The sequence below is a fragment of the Tachypleus tridentatus genome, chromosome 7 (assembly GCF_004210375.1).
Source record: "Tachypleus tridentatus isolate NWPU-2018 chromosome 7, ASM421037v1, whole genome shotgun sequence".
Classification (NCBI taxonomy): domain Eukaryota; kingdom Metazoa; phylum Arthropoda; class Merostomata; order Xiphosura; family Limulidae; genus Tachypleus; species Tachypleus tridentatus.
In genome coordinates this window covers 65117049-65133959 of record NC_134831.1, presented here as the reverse complement: position 1 = coordinate 65133959, position 16911 = coordinate 65117049, and the positions used below count along the sequence as shown (strand labels likewise).

Genomic DNA, 16911 nt, shown 5'->3' with positions numbered 1-16911 from the left:
ATCACACTAAGGATAATGTCTAGGTACTCGTTGGAGACAAAATCAAAAAGCTCGAAAATAAACCTTAAAAAGGAAAGACAACAGATGGGGACTTGACTTTTGTGATAACTGAAAGTGACTACTAATGCACTTCTATAGACTGCAGTAGAAGCAGACTCGCCTCTAACATGAAACAAATGAGGCCAGCTGTTGAGAAATTGTAAAAAATAAAATTCTGCAGACAACTTCTCTTAAAGATAGACCAACAAGAATGGTATACTGACAGAGAGGAACATCTCCAAGAATATGACATTCAAGCTATACAGTAAGAGAAGCCAGCTTTGCAAACGAAGGGCTACATAACAGCCAGCTATAAAACTGTAATTGATAAACGTCATTGTGTAAGATAAACTACAAAAGTAATATAATAAGCTCGCCCTGAGATAAACAAGATCTAAGTCAATATCTGAAAAACATGATGAAGAATGATGATCTCTAAAAATCCAGACAGAAGAGCCATTGAGAACAGAATTGGAAAGACCCCCCTTGTTTACATCTATGTTGATCAAGCTCTCTTCCCCAAAACGTAAAACAGGTTAAAGTGAAATACTCACAAAGATTTGGTTGGTTGATTTAGTGTTTTATGGCACAAAGCAGCTAGGCTATCTGCACTAAACGTCTGGTAAAAATAAAGTAACTCACAAAGATAAAAATGAAGCTGTACTTTTTGTGATGATGGGTCAAAGTAAAAAAAACACAAAACACCCTACGTTAAAGTCTTCCTCCCTTCCTATAAACACACCTATACCCAAATATTAGAGAACTGTAGAGGGGTAATATAAAAATGTGAGTACAATCTGCTTTTGAAAAACATTCACAGCCCTCATATCACAAATTTAGATATAAAAGATTCAAGCAAACAAATGAATAAATATTAAGTTAAGTTATGTAGAAATTAATTTTCCAGGGACAGAAATTCTGTATAGAATTAAAATATTCCTAGCCTGAAAAAGTATTTAGATGGAGACTCATCTCTTCAAAAGTAAGAACTATTACTTCAATGCAAAGATGTTCGTGCATGTTACAAGCCTTGAACAAAACTTCCACAAATCAGTTTGGACTGTGCTAGCCAATAATGTAATCATCACTAGAATAAGGCTCTCCAAAAATAGGAAAGTGGGACACCCACCATGTAAATGCCTTAAACATTAGAGTTCCAACAAAGGCTTATGCTTTACAATGGAAAAAATACACACTGGGGGTGAAGAGATACATGGAAAGGTACATATATATCTGAAATACATTATTAGGTAAATAATACATCAACTTCAAAAACACAGATAAGATGGTGGCAGTCTGAAATGAGTAACAGAATTTAAGAAATGAGCTCCTTATGGGAATTATTCTTTGTTTACACCCCCCCCCCCTTCTTCCATCTAATCATTATTAGATTCTAGCATTTATATGTGTGGACAGGTCAGTGTTTCTGAATTTAACATTTTCTTACCTAAAAATGTGTTTCACATATATATTCGTCTTATCACAGAACTACAACATTTCTATTGTGTCTCTCGTGCTTAGAAAAGACTGAGCCTTTGATGTCACCTAATGCTTATGGCAATACTGTCTATGAAGGATGTATCCTTCTCATACTGGTCTAATGATGATTATATCATATGCAGGTGCAGTTCATGTTAATACAGTTACAAATATTTTAAATAATGGGATATATATTTATTAACAAGTTTTAAAATTAAAATAATGGAGAAAGAAAGAAGAATGAATAAAAACAAGAAACATTCTTCACCTTTATTTTATAATAACTTTGTACTAAAATATTTCCCATTAGTTTTGTTCATTTTAAAATATGAGTTTATATTGTCACTTTTACAATTTTTCAAATAATACTTTAAGAATGGTTTGCTTCAATCTTGATGGAATCAAATTCACCCAAAGTTGAAGGAAAAGCCTGCAACACAATAAACAAGTTACAAACTAAATATCCAAAACATTTATTTAATAAAACAAATGGTGACTATGATACAAATTCAAAACATTAGGTTTAACCTTCTGAGTCACATTAATTAGAAAACTTATACATGAAATACAAATATATTTTGTTTTTACATTGACAAACCTTCTGCAGACAAACACAGACCTGTGTACATACACAAACCATAATGGGTATAAAAAACAACACAAAACCAGAAACATTTCAATAATACTGTGAGCAATAAAAATATCTTTTTCATTCTGGATTGAAAACAATAAAGAACTGATTTATGCAGGTACAAAAAAAAACACACTATATGTATGTTCAAAAAAGCCAATTCTCTATGTTGTCTTCTGGGATCCTTTCTTCCCAATAAGAGACTTGTGAATGTGTGGAATAACACCTGATAGAAAACAGAAACATAAGGTTATGATACTGCTCTTAAAATGGAATTATATCATAAAAAATTGTCTATAGTTTTATAGTGATTTGTTTTATGACCAATGAAGTATATTTCATTTAAAACTAAACAATCAAACAAAAAAACACCCTGAATTAATCATTTTGACCAAATTACAATAACATACCATTGTTGTACACTACAGTTCTAACTTATGGCTGATATTCAAACTAGGAAACTGTATTTGTGTCACTGGTGAACAGTGAGAAAAAGTTTGGAAGAATATTAAAATAAGACTGTCAAGAAGGTTGGTACTTACCCCCACCAGCAATAGTTGCTTTGATTAAGGAATCTAATTCTTCATCTCCTCGAATAGCCAACTGTAAATGTCTTGGTGTTATTCTTTTTACCTTGAGATCTTTACTAGCATTTCCAGCTAATTCTAATACCTACAAAATTTGAATGCATTAGTTATACAATTTAATAAATGATTACTTACATAAAAGATAAAAAAAAAATCCTCCTTCAAGATATAACCTAGTATTAGTTTTTCTTATTTTATAATAATAATGATTCAAACTTCAGACTGATTAAACTGCTTAAATCATATTAAGGATCAGGTTTTTGGCACAATGAAAGATAAACTATTTATTACTTGTTTCAGTTGATTAACTTTGGTAATATAATTACCATCGTCAATAACAAGAGCAATTATAACATGCATTAAATTTATACTCTCATTTTAAGTTCTTAAATTTAGCAAAAGTATAAACAATGAATGAAAATTATACCCAAAATATATGAAAATAAAAAGACAATTCAAACAACAGTGGCTTGTATTAAGTTTATTACAACATTAACAATGAAGTACAACTGAGCAATTAGTGGTACCTGATAACTGATTAATCAATGACTTTAGCCCCATGAATACGTGTGGATCAAAGAGCACATGCCACAACCTTTTTTTGGAGTTGCACTAAAAACTTAAACTATTTTAATATCAATGTGCATCAATACGCTTGGCATTGAAAGGTAACTTATAATTCCAATTTTTATCTTTTGTGACTTTCAATTTCTTAATTTCAAAAGGACACAAATCTCAATTTGCACATCTCAGAGTCATATGACTTGGTGATAACTTGACTTTTTATTTGTGGATTTATTTTATGATGTTCAATCAATCAGAAGCATAAACTACAGATTTTGGCATGCCAAAATACAAAATTTCAATCTCTAAACTGAGATATCAGGATATCTTCTACCCATATTGACATGTTAATCTCATATCATCTGTCTTTTTTAGAAATGTCTGGCAGTGTTATTGGACATGCTTATAACCAGCAGAAAATATCAAAATTCTACACTATATGCATCTGTTTTAACAGTAAAAGCTAATAATTCCACATGACAGCTTGAAGTGTTTGGACTAATAAAATTATTCGAAGAAGTGACAGAATTTTTAATCCAACCATACATTAGTTAGAAAGTCAGGTAAATTACAGTAGTTTATGTACTTCCTACCCTAGAATGTGATATATTTTGTGTCCTAATGTAGTATTTTGAGCTTTTTAAATCCTTCAAGTATTGAGCAGTTAAGTGTATCAAGTTGTATGATGCATATTCATAAAAGTATAAAATAAATGGTTATATAATGGTGATTAGCTAAGAAGAGAGATGAGTCCCTGCTTGTCTGTTTATACTAACTATAAGCAACACTATCAAGATCATGAGAAGAGTTTCAAAAGCCTCATCAGAAAGGTGGAACTGAGATTGTTTCCGATAGACTGGCATCAGTACAGCATGGGAAGAACTACAGCAAATATTTACATTATTGTGTACAATACTGCCCAGAAAAAAGAAACAAGTCGGGACTTTGAAGTAGTATTTATGTCAAAAGTATGTGTACAGATACAAATGAGAAGGTTGCTAGTTTACCAACATTATCTGCAACCAATGAGCAAGTACTTTTTGGTTTTGAGTATTGTGAAAGAATCAAGTAAAAATAGCCAATCAAGTGTCAGAACTATTTGTGGGTAGTTGTGTATACTGTTTGGAAGATGGTAAGAATACCAGAAAGAGGTTGTGTAAAAACTTGTGTTTGAAGCTGAAAAGTTAGTTCTCATGAACTCAGAATAAATTATCCTTGAATTGAAATGAGCTGCAGCCATTGCCAGTTGATTCTTTGAAGAACAATCGTGACCACTATGATGATGAGTTCCCTGAATATGTCTCACCTAAACTTTCTGTATGTAACTTACTGCCATTATTCCCAATATCAGACAACATATTAAGAGACAGTTGAGTTAGTGATATTATAGAAAGTATTCTTAAAGAACACTTTGCTGGTTTATGCTAAAAGAGTTTAGACTTTGTTAGTTTAATCAAAGTATATTAAACAATGATTCTAAACAGATAGTATTTGAAAGCATGTTAAAAGTGCTTATTTCTGTGAATATTAGTCTCAGAGTCAGATTCTTTAACCATAAATACTTTGAGGTAGTGCTTGTGTGCTCCACTTGCTTCTGCATTTCTTAGCTAACATAAATAAAGTATAAACTAGCAGAATCAGTTGAAACTCCAACAGCTAGACTATCCAATCAGCCTGCCAGTTTTACACTAAAATGCACATTTGAAAGCTACATGAAGAATATTTGGACAGTCAACATAGTGGGTGATTTTGTTACATTTAGTGTCAAGGTAGAGAAAATAAGAGCTAAGCTAGTTCTACAGAGAAACAACTTTTGATTTTCATTTAAAAAGTCCTAAACATTATTCAAACAAATCACAACTTCAAAACAAGCATTTTTATTCTTAGCATGAAATCCAATTTTTACTCAGACTGACTTGTAAATGCTTTAAAATTCACAAACAAATCTTTAGTTAAAATACCATATTAAAAATTAGAATATTTTGTACAACAGGCTTGTAATGTTTTATAAATGTTTGTCAAACTTTGTGAAGCTCACACAGTATATTCAGAGTTATACATATGTATAATTTCATACAGTTACAAAAGAGGTCAAAATTACTCCACCCAAATTTATAGGGCTAATAATCAGGTCAAATTTGGTGACAGTAAATCTTAAAAGCTTTGTCATAAAAAAGACAGGGTGCAGAGGTTTGGTGGAAATGAAAATTGAATTTGAGACCTTTAAATCATAAGTTCCCTCCTCAAATAATCTAAATTGAACAAAATTGGCAAAAACAAATTAAAAAGTTAAAATTAGTCAAAGTATAACAGACCATTATGTATGTTTACACTTAATAACAAACAAATACAACAGCAATATTCCAATTACCTCAATATTTGGAATAATCAAAAATTCTAATTTTGATTAGTTGATTATTTTTGTGACAACATATTTAATTGGAATTTTGATTAATTGCTTAGCTTGTGTGCCACTAATTAATATAATCATTGTTCATAAGTAATTAATGATATTAATTAACCAAGTAAAACCAATAAACTTAAATGCTAGATTATGTAGTTCATGTTTCACTTTTTTATGACTTATTATTAATGATGACAAGCAGTGAATGTATTAAGATGTTATTAATCCACAAGTACCTGAATATTATAAAATACATAAAAGTAACTTTTAATCACCCCTGTTTACTGCAATGCATTGATAATGTAAAAGCAATTTAAATTCTTTCTTATAAAGCAAATATGCATTTCACTATTTTGTAAATTTTATATATATTTATCATGCAACCTATACACTTGTAACTGTTAATAAATTTCGCATATTACACAGAGATGAATGAGGCTAGCCATTAAGACAGGTGTAACAATATCAACTCAATTACTTCACTCATTATGAATCATTGATAAAATATTCAGTCTCAGACCAGATAGAAGACTCAGTACTGTTTGTAAAACTTTTGTTTATAAATCTTGTAATAACCATTATTATAAATTGTATTGTTGTTTGTATATTAAACTATATTTGTATTAAAAAAGAAAACTGTGTGTGTCAATCTTGTTGGTAAATATCATAAATTTGATACATATTAACATTTAATTAACTTCTAAGTACAAATTAAAATTTCCAAGTATATGAAATAACAATATGCGAAATAATAAACTGGAAGTTCATCTGAGATGAATTTTTAATATGTAGCTTGGAGGCTCCTCTGGCATAAATAATACATAACAGTTAAAAAGACAAAAAACAAGGTTTGTAAATTCTGAATAGACTACAAACATGCCAAACTTAAATAATAACTTTTGAAAATGTTTTAACACATATATACAAATAAATTAAAATTGGTGCAAATCCAGAAGTGCATACTAAATATATATATACCTTGAACACTAATCCAAGAAGTGCTATAAAAATTCCAGTTTTTTATGGAAATATTTACATTGTTTTCTGTTTAAAAAGCAACATCAAAAAGAATATTTCAATAGATATTTACATAATTGGTTTAAAGGCTAAATTAATTAGTGTTTAGAACACCTCTTATATTGTTAAATTGTGACCTACTATAGAGGTATGCTACAATAAATGTTTTCCCAGATTGTTCAGAACATTTTTGTGCTTCAAATTACAGGAAGGACCACAAACTTACAATGTATATGAAAACACCTCGACTTTTTCGCTGCAGGCTCGGGTCACAGAGACTAACCTTGTAACCATTTTGTGCTTGTTTTAGTTTCATGCTATAACTTTCAATAAAATAACTGTATCTTCACAAACTTTTGCAGATTATTAGTAAACATTACAAGACTTTTGTATGCAAAATATCAATTATTTTATTAAGTTTTAAGACTCTTTAATTAATGCTTTTCTCACTTTTTTTTTTTTTTCAAATGTTGACTATCCAACATTCAAAGTAATTTTGATTTTAAGATTAAAAATACTTTAATGCATCAGAAAAATTTCAAATTTCACATGAAAAATCTTTATAACCTTCTAATAACTGCCAAACCTTTTGAAAAAATAGATATACTATTTTCACTACTGTATCTCTAAAAAGGTTTAGTTGATTTGGCAAACCTCGTTACCACCATAAAAAAATCAATTATGATTTTTTCATTCTATCATGACAAATTATAACACAAAACCCCAAATATTTATTCTAATGATCTTAAATCTCGTAACATTATACATCTATACATATTTATTATTTTTATTATATTGACTTTTCAGCCATGCCTGGCTGCTAACATTATGAAAGTTGTAATGAAGCAACGTACATTCACTCATGTTACCACATCTGCAAATATAAAACTGGCCTTTACAAGAAGACCTGTCTTGGCTACATTCTGGTGGACCAGTATGTTGTAAAATACAGTGATATTTCAGTTATATATATATATATATATATATATATACATTATTACTATTTACAGATATTTTAGTTATTTTTTCTTAAAGCATAAAACAGTATAGAAAACAATTACTTTTTAATAATGAGAAACCCACTTAAAGTAAAAATGTATTTTGGGACATCTGGCATGGGTATTAACACTTTTACTAAGAAGGTAGAAATGTTTTTCCCTGTTTTATTACCAAAAGTGTTAATACCAATACCAGCCATCCTGAGATACATTTTAAAACAATTATCTCTTCAAGTTACAAACTCTGTCTTTGCCATAAGTTGCTAAGTTTTATCAAATTTTGCAATAATTTTTTTTTTTATTTTTGGTTTTATGTATGCATTTTGAAACAACAAAAAATCATAAATTACTATACTAATACTACAGAATTCCACTGTAAGTTATAAAACTTTGTAATTTAACTGTAGTTGGTCTAATAAAATATGATTTTTCAAGCTCACTAACATTTTAGCACCTGGAATTTAGCATGAAAAATAGTTTGTTGCCCAAGTTCTTCAAAGAGGCTGAAAAGCCACTAGGGACATTATGAGCCTTCAATTAGTTATATGCATCATTAGGTGAAGCAGAAGTATATTAATAATTATTTTCAAAAACGTTTTGACGAGCAGAGCCATGTTCTTTGATTTAATAAACATAATATCTTGGAAAACATAGCAGGTTATTATCTTATATTCTGGCTTGTTAATGTTGATAATTTGAGTATCTAATTCTTAAGAAACTACAGACTTTATATTTGGATATCACAAACATCTAATTTGAACCAATGCTACCTTCAAAATACCCTGAGACACAAAAATCTATATTTAGGATTTTTATTTTTAGTATTTACTTGTATATTAAAAAATTAACTAATAAATAATACTATAGTTTGAATTATAATCTATAATTTAATGCCAAACTTACTGACATACATTCATAACATGGTAGTTCAATAAAATTTAAATGTTAATCTACAAACCTAACATGTCCTTTGACCCATGACCATAAGATATGTTAAATGGTTTTGCTAAAGGCCTACTTATAAAATAAACTACTTCAAAGCCCCCATGTTCTTGTCTAAATTGTTAAACTTGTTGACTACTACAGACCTCTTCTTAACTGAAATTCCCAGTTTTAGGTAACTATTATTTTACTTGTTCTATCTTTTCATACTTCCCAATTTTTCTTTTGCTTAATTTATATTAAGAAGCATGATTTTCACATACAAGCAACTTAAAATATAACAGAATGTTAAAAAAAAGGCATTCTCATTACTGGATACTTTTTTTCAGATTATCTTTCACAGTAACGTACGTGGAAAACTGTATTCTAAAGATGGCTGGTATGGATATTAAAACTTTAATTAAAATAAAGTATAGAAGAACATTTCAACATTCTTAGGCCATATTCAGGTTAACAGAGTTTGCAACTGACCACTGGGCACATCTTAGGGACAAGATTGTAAATAAGTATGATACTGTAGGGGAGCATTGCAGTTAGATGTTAGGTTATTAATTAATATAGGTATAAGGGTGTTTCTTCGTATTGGTTTAATTTTGGTTTGAGTTGTTGTATAAATAAGGCTTCTTTGATTTTGCATTTGTTTGTGTTTGTTTCCCTACTCAGTACGTTGGTGTTTTCTATAGTTATGTTGTGCTTATTTGATTTGTAATATTAAAAAAATGTGCAAAGATATTTTCTTGTGTTCTTTGAATCTGGTTTCCATTTTTCTGCTTGTTTCTCAATTATAGAAGTTGTGACAGTGGTTGCATTGTATTTTATAAATAATGTTGATGTTACGTTTGTTGATGAAGTTGTTACATAGTATGGATTTTAGTTTTGTGCCTGGTTTTTGAATAAATGTAGTGTTTACTGGAATGTTATGTTTTGTTGTAAGTTTATCCACGTTTGTTATTTTTTAGTTAATGTTAGGAATATATGGTATGCAACAGTGTAAGGTTTTTTATTTTTATATTTTTATTATTGTTTGTTTGTTGTTGCCTGTATTGTTAATCTAGGTGTATGTGTGTAATTTTTTCAATGATTTTTGAAGAAAATTTGTTGATATTGATGCAGTGTTGTTTTATTTGGTTGATTTCATTATTAAAATTATTGGGTGAACACAGTTTTGTGGCTGTGTTTATTTGGTTTCTTAATATGTTGAGGTTTTTCTTTGTTTCACGTGCCAACTCCCAGAGGAGATATAGTGTGGATTTCTGTTTTAAATTGTGGTTTGATTTTGTAATATTGAGGTTGACATATTATATTTGACCAGTTTTCACAGGAATTTAATGCTGGGGTGTATGAAGTTAATGTGGTTGTAAAAAAACTAAGTGCGTGTACTGTAGATGTGAATCCAGCAATTGTATCATCAATATATCTGTATCAGTATAGTGATGAGTGTAAGGCTGAAGTGATCACTGGAGATTCAATCTGCATCATGAAAACTGGCAACTCAAAATTGCCCATACTTAAGCCCATTTGTATGTATTTTTGGTCATTGAACATAAAGTTAGTTTGGTGGTAGTGAATTCTACAAGAGTTGCTAACTTGTTGTTAGGGATGTGTATTAATAGGTTGGGGGTCTTGAATATAAAGTTCTAAAGCTATCTTAGTCTTCAGTAGTTGCAACTTCTGTGAAGAGGGAGATTACACCAAAATTGGCCATTAAGATTTTATGATTTAGGTGACCAAAAATAAAGTTAAAAGTGTCTTTGAAAAAGAAACCGGTTGATGTTACATATTTAGAAAGTGCCCACACTATGTATTTATCAAGAATGTAGTTGAATGATTTATAAGTTGACTTTATGGGTCGTAGTGGATAATTGAGTTTGTGAGGCTTGGGGATGCTGTTTAGTTGTAGTGAGTATAAGTCGGTCTCATGTAGGTAGGAATAATGGTTTTCCGAGATTGTGTTGGTTTTTCATTTGTAGTAGCATTTTGTTTAGCTGGTTTTCATGTGTTTTTGTTGTATTTATGAGTATTGGCTTAAGTTTATTTGTATCTGTTAAGATGTTTTTTTGGAAAACTATAAAATACAAGACAATGGTGTGCCTTCATGAACAAAGTTTCTTCAAGTGAATACAACAAGGAAATTGCATTCAACATCTACTACAATTATAATAAACAAAGAAATATACCATAGGTGATTTCTGCACTGGGAAGAAATAGTGCTATTTACAAAATCTATGGTTGATGGCTTAACAGGTTTTTATATTTGGGTAATGCTATTACTAATATTTCCACTTAACATCTGAAATATTATAGTGAATTAAAAACTTGCAAAGGCAGTTACACACTTCTGCTGTCAAATATTCAAGAATGGCAGCACTGTAAACTGCAGCAGTGGCTCCCACACGTCCATGACTGGTTGTTCTACTTTTAAGATGACGATGAATTCTACCAACTGGAAACTGTTGAGATTCAAATATATATGCTTCAGTTAAAATCGAAAAGAACTTGTCAATTAATATTAATTTCTGTAATATATCCTTACCAAGTTTTTTTCTTTTATGTATAGTAATAAAATAACAAATATGTTTAATGCATTAAACAAAAAACAAACACTATGAGACTTTCAAAGAGAAGAACATTTAGAAATGTTAATCAAAAATGAAGTTAAAAGTTTCAAAGTTGTAAAAAATGTGTTGAAAGCATATTTATTATCACACTTTGATTAAGTGGTCTTCCTTGGACAGTTTCAAGCAAAAATATCCCTGGATACACTAAATTAATTACTGTGTACCTCACACATATTTTTGCCGTTATGATAATATAGGTTGAGTTGAGCTTGATTTGTGTTCATGTGGATCCAAAAACTGTCCAATCACAGTCACTGCTAAATTTCAAACATTTATTGCTGCTTCAACCTCTTCTCACACCAACATATCAGTAGAATCACAGAGAGAATTGTTTTAACATGTTAACAGTTTTTTTTTTCATAGAAACAAAGAGACACAAGTGTAAAAGATCATGTTGAATGAAACATATTCACACATGCACAATTGTATGTGGTACTTTCTTAATCTCCTTAAATGAAATCATCCAGTATGAAATCTGAAGAAAAATAGTCAGTAAAGCAAGTTGAGTGTCTAAACATCAAATAAAGTACTTTTGTCATGAGGATGAGAACTTAGTATTCCAAGGTGTCATTGTTAGTGTAAGTATAAACAGGAATCAACTATTTAACACATGCTTAAGGTTGAAAGTGTAAATAGATACTTCTAATTTCACAATAATTACATCACACATACAACTAATTTGTTAAAAGTTTCAAACTTTTGTTATAGTTGGTACTGTTTCAAGAGGAAAACTATGATCTCTCACTGCATATAATACTGATTGGTGGTGAAACACTGCTGGTTGTTCATTTTTACTCTGGTTGACATTTCAAAATAACAAAGAAACAAGTATAATACTCCAATGGATGAAAAAAGAGAGAGAGCAAAAATGGAGGCAAAGGGATTAGAACCTCAAATCATAGGTAACATTATGTAGCTTTACACTCAACAACACACACAATAGAAATATTTTAATTATTTTGACTATTATTTTTATGAGTTGCAACACACTAAACCATCAAGCTGAAACAACTTGGATTATTTTTAAAAAATAAAGAAATCATAATGGCAAAATTTGGATTACTTTATAGATGGACTAACCAAAAAAAGTAGTAATAAGAAACTAATTTTGATAATTTATTTTCATGGCATTAATTAATTTAATAATAATTTCAGTTAATCAATACATCTAAGTGACACTAACCAATGTAATCAATATGCTTAGGTAATTGATAAATTAACTGCTCAGCTCCAGTCCATATACTAGAAGTCTTATAAGTTCTAAATCTTTCACAGAAATAAACAGTACAAGACCATTTAGACCCAAAAAAAAGTTAGCCATTTAATAAAATCCAATGTAACATATTTAAAAGTAGGTTTTGATATATGAAAGAACAAAATAAAACTTTTTTAAAAATTAAAATAATTCAATGTATAAATTGTATTGTCAGGTACATTCTTGAATAAGTTGACAATATCAAAAGGATAATTTTCTTTGAAACTAAGCATGAATCTACAAAATGTATCTTTATGCTAAATTTTGAAACTCAAGTAACCACAGACAAAATTTTCCATCTCAGAATTATGAAAAAAAAAAATAATAAATGACAGGACGAGAAGCAACTTTAGAGGAATTAGAAAGTAGGCTGAAAGCTGCGAGATAGGTAACATTATGAGGTTTGGCACAAATCAAAGTGCGAGTTAAGAATCCTGTAAAAAAGAAGTGCATTTCTGTGCCTCTTGGTCATGTAATTGAAACTAATGAAATTATGCACAAGTAGATTAATAAAGCTCAAAACAGAAGTTATAATATTCCTAAACTGAATATGTATTTCTGATAGGCACTTTCCTCTCTCACGAGACTAGTTTTTCCAAATTTGTGCTGCTCTCTGTATGTGAATTTTTTTATTTTATAATACATCTCACAAGCCTTCTGCAACTCCCCCCTTTAAAATCAAAGATTTCAACATGTCTTTCATGTAAATAATCATGCATTATTTCTCCATCAATAGGAAAGCACTATCATTATATGATGCAGGTAACTCTCTGGTTGGCTCAAACCATCACTTCAAAGTTTGGCAGAAGAGGTAAGCATCAGAAAAGTATGGTGAGAAAAATGGGAAGTGTTAGTGGAGGGAAATACCTATCAGAAATACATGTTCATTTTCAGAAAATTATAATTCCTGATATGGTACCTCCCTCCTCTCACAAGATTAGTTAGAATCCTACAATGAAAAGAAAGATGAACTGATGCAAGGGATGAACAGATGTACCTTTTGAAAACATCTGAAGGATACCCTTGTATATAAGAGAGCAAATTAGATGATCTGAAGAGGGGCACTCTTCTACTTCTGAACCAGGCATCATCTCGCCATTCAGGATTCTAAAATGACTGGAAGATATCCACATATCAACATATGGGGAAGAGGATCCAGGTCTAAGTCCATAAGTTAAGAAGATGGCAAATGAACTTGAGATAAAACCATATATTTCTCCAAAAGATCCCAACATCAGAGAAATGATGTACATTATGAAAAAGTCAAAGTCAACAAATGTGCCAACAAGGATGTAATTGGGGCAAATGCATCATTCAAGAAACTTTCAGGTTTAGATAGAATGCCTCAGAAAGGAGGTGTGTGGTAGGATAGATATGAGGGTAAGACAAAGACAAGAAAAGTGGGAATGGAACAATAAGGATACATCCTCAAAATACATAAAAAGAATTCCAGTTACTAAGAATAAAAAACAAACAAACAGAAAATTGACCTGATGGTAGACTAAAGTAAACTGATCCAAAGCCCATGAAGTGTGAGGCATACCAGTGCCCTCATTTAACTGGGATACAAAATGTAAAGCATGATCTCCTATATCAGGAGATGGTGAAAACACAAAATACTAAGAGAAAGAAGTATCATACAAAGAGGATGGGAGAAGACTATTGGAAATTGATGAAAGGGATAAACCAGAAAATAACTCAAAAATCATGTTCCAAAAGTCCATATTAAGCCTAGAGGAGCCCACAGTAGGAACTTGGCAAGACAGCTAATTCAAATGCAGGAAAAACTGTCAAGTGCTGCATCATCCCAAACAGGTTTGGCTTGTTCAGTACAAAGTTGGGCAACATCAAGAGAAAACAGTTGCTTTAAATACAACAAATCTCTCAAGAAACAACTGCTGATAAGTCAAAATCGAGTCCTCCCACCTGAGTACACGTGCTGGTAGAAAGTATAACTTCTGACATGATAACTTGCAGTTTGGAATTCACAATGCAAAATGAAAACCAAACACAACTGTGTTGGTAAACACAGAAGTAAGGACTGCATTTTGAAAGTTGGTAAAAAGTGAAATAATACAATAAAGGAATGAGGTACAAATGAATAGAATGTAAAAATAAGTAGGAAACGTAAAAAATAATCAATACAAAAATTCGAAAGTCAAAGCAGGCACTGAATAAATTGTCCAAATGTGAGCACTGACAAAGGAGAAGTTATAGGTAAAATAACACTTGTTTTGGGGTTTATTAACAAAATCCACTAATTATGCTGGTGTTTTTGATTACCTTATATATCTGTAGATAGAAGAGTGGCGTCTCTTTTGAAGATAGTGATTAGCGATATCCTTGGTGGACTCTACTTTGTGACCTACAGTCTTTAATATTTTTATCATAGATTTTAGTAACTTTTGAAAGCAAGATTTCAGTATTTTTTTCAGTATTATGTAAAACATTATTCTATAAAGTATTTTTCACATTCTAAAAAAACTCAACTCTGATACACTTAACAACTAAGCCAGAATGAAAGCAAGTTTCAGAACTGAAAATGTAAAGTATATAAGGGAGTGTTAAAATGTTCAGAAAGCTTACCTTTGTAGGAGCAAAATATGAATGCTGTTTAAAAAATTGAAGGGGAAGGTGCAATTGTTGATAAAACTACAATTTCTTCAACTGACTGTTCAGCTGTGGTACAAAATCATAGAGTTGTGAATTTTATTTTTTGCAATTTTAATATTAACAGTAATTAGATTATTACAACTTTCTACAAGATTCTGGCAAGGCCTCACGTAGAATAATGCGTGTTTGTAAATAACACGTAGACAAACACAATTTTCTTGAAATTGAATAATACTCAACAAACTTAATTTTCAAAAGGCTTAGTTGGCTGTGAACTTTATTTCCTAGGGAGTGTACTAGAACTAATGGTGGCTTACTGTTTAAAATTGTTGCAAGTTTTGATTATTTTACAGGTAGTCTGTTTGACTGGTAGAATACAAGGCTTTAATTGCTAATTTGAATATTACACTGAAGTTTCAGACATACAGATACAAATCTTTTCAAAAAAAATTATTTTACTTGTAAATTACCAACCTGTAAAATTATTGAATGACTCAACTGATGTTGTGTGCAGAAATAATTTGAAACATTTTGAATTTCTGTTAGATAACTGTTTATAAACAAAACATCTACATTTATATTTTTAACTTGTGCCAAGTAAACCATTATTTCAATGAGCTAAGGTTTCTGTTACTCTCCATGTCTTTAGGTTACTGTTCACAAATTCCTATTTCTTTAATATTAATGTTCATATCTTTTCTTTAAACTTCAAGAAAAAGAGAAATAACTTGGCAGGCTTTGATAAATGCCTTTTTTGTGATATTTCTAGTAGGAATGTTAAAAGCTTGTAAGAATAGTGATTCACTTTTATGTTTTTGACTCGTTAAAAATCTTAACAGTCAAAACTCAATGATCGTTTGTGATACGATAAAAATCTCAGTTGTTTCAACTTGTTCTCGATTATTCTTCTCAGTGATAAATATAGTAACTCACTGATTGTCTCCTGGATTGCTAATGCTAGATGACTGACTGATAAAAAGATACAAATATTTATATCTATCAACAGAAAACATGCATACATATTTATATATGTTAAAAAAGAAAAGTAATTAGTACAAATTTTAGTAACGCTGGATATAATTACTTTTTAAAATTCGGTAGAAAAATTCTGAATACTGAGTACCTGTAATCCTGCTCTTGCTGAACGAGATACAGCTTTAGCTTTGGCTTTTCCTGAATCTTTTCCAGCTTTCCCACCAGCCTACAGTATAAATTTAGTAAAACTAAATGTAAAATACGCTAGAGTAAGAATATTCTAATTTTTAATATTATATGTAGGAATACTGTACAATTTATAATTAAAAATTTAGCTAATTTTATCAATTAATAAAATCACAATACTTACCATTATCTTTTATTTGAATAAAAAGTGAGACAATCCTCATAAATACCTCTACCTTAAACTCACAAATATAGGACAGAATAAATTCATTAAGCCTAACCTATTTCGCTTAAGTTTGTTTTCCTACTGTGAATAGTTAATTAGTGACGTCACTCAATTACTTTTATGGATTTGAATTAACAAGAAAAAAAAGAATATTATGACAAATTGATACACTATACAATTTTTAAACGTTCCTTTTAAGAATAAGTTCTACATATTAAGAAATATTAGTAAAGTAATATTCGATTTCCTGATTTTTCTAAATAAAACTAACACGTCATGTTACTTGTGACGAATGCTCTGGGATTGGTTTAAATTTATTAAAATTAGTTTAGTCTAAATGCTTACATAATTATTATATTTAAATCCCAAAACATTTC

The 16911-nt window shown here is 30.1% G+C and overlaps 1 protein-coding gene across 1 annotated transcript; it reads right to left on the bottom strand.

Annotated features, from left to right (window-relative positions):
- Positions 1 to 1979: 1979 nt before the first annotated feature.
- LOC143255844 (histone H2A.V) lies at positions 1980 to 16715 on the bottom strand. Its single transcript, XM_076512163.1, has 5 exons — positions 16493 to 16715; positions 16271 to 16348; positions 10998 to 11111; positions 2692 to 2821; positions 1980 to 2375 (listed from the first exon to the last, which is right to left on the bottom strand). Exons 1-5 carry the CDS (start codon positions 16493 to 16495, stop codon positions 2314 to 2316), a joined length of 387 nt encoding a protein of 128 aa, XP_076368278.1. The 5' UTR covers positions 16496 to 16715; the 3' UTR covers positions 1980 to 2313.
- Between the last annotated feature and the right edge of the window lie 196 nt (positions 16716 to 16911).

Bases quoted from the DNA above. Each gene is read 5' to 3' on its own strand.
- LOC143255844 (XM_076512163.1), bottom strand. The intron at 2,822-10,997 runs GTGTGTAACTGC...CAAATTTTGTAG, and splicing joins TTGAATATTTGACAGCAGAA to GTATTAGAATTAGCTGGAAA. The intron at 2,376-2,691 runs GTAAGTACCAAC...GTTTTCTATCAG, and splicing joins AGCAACTATTGCTGGTGGGG to GTGTTATTCCACACATTCAC.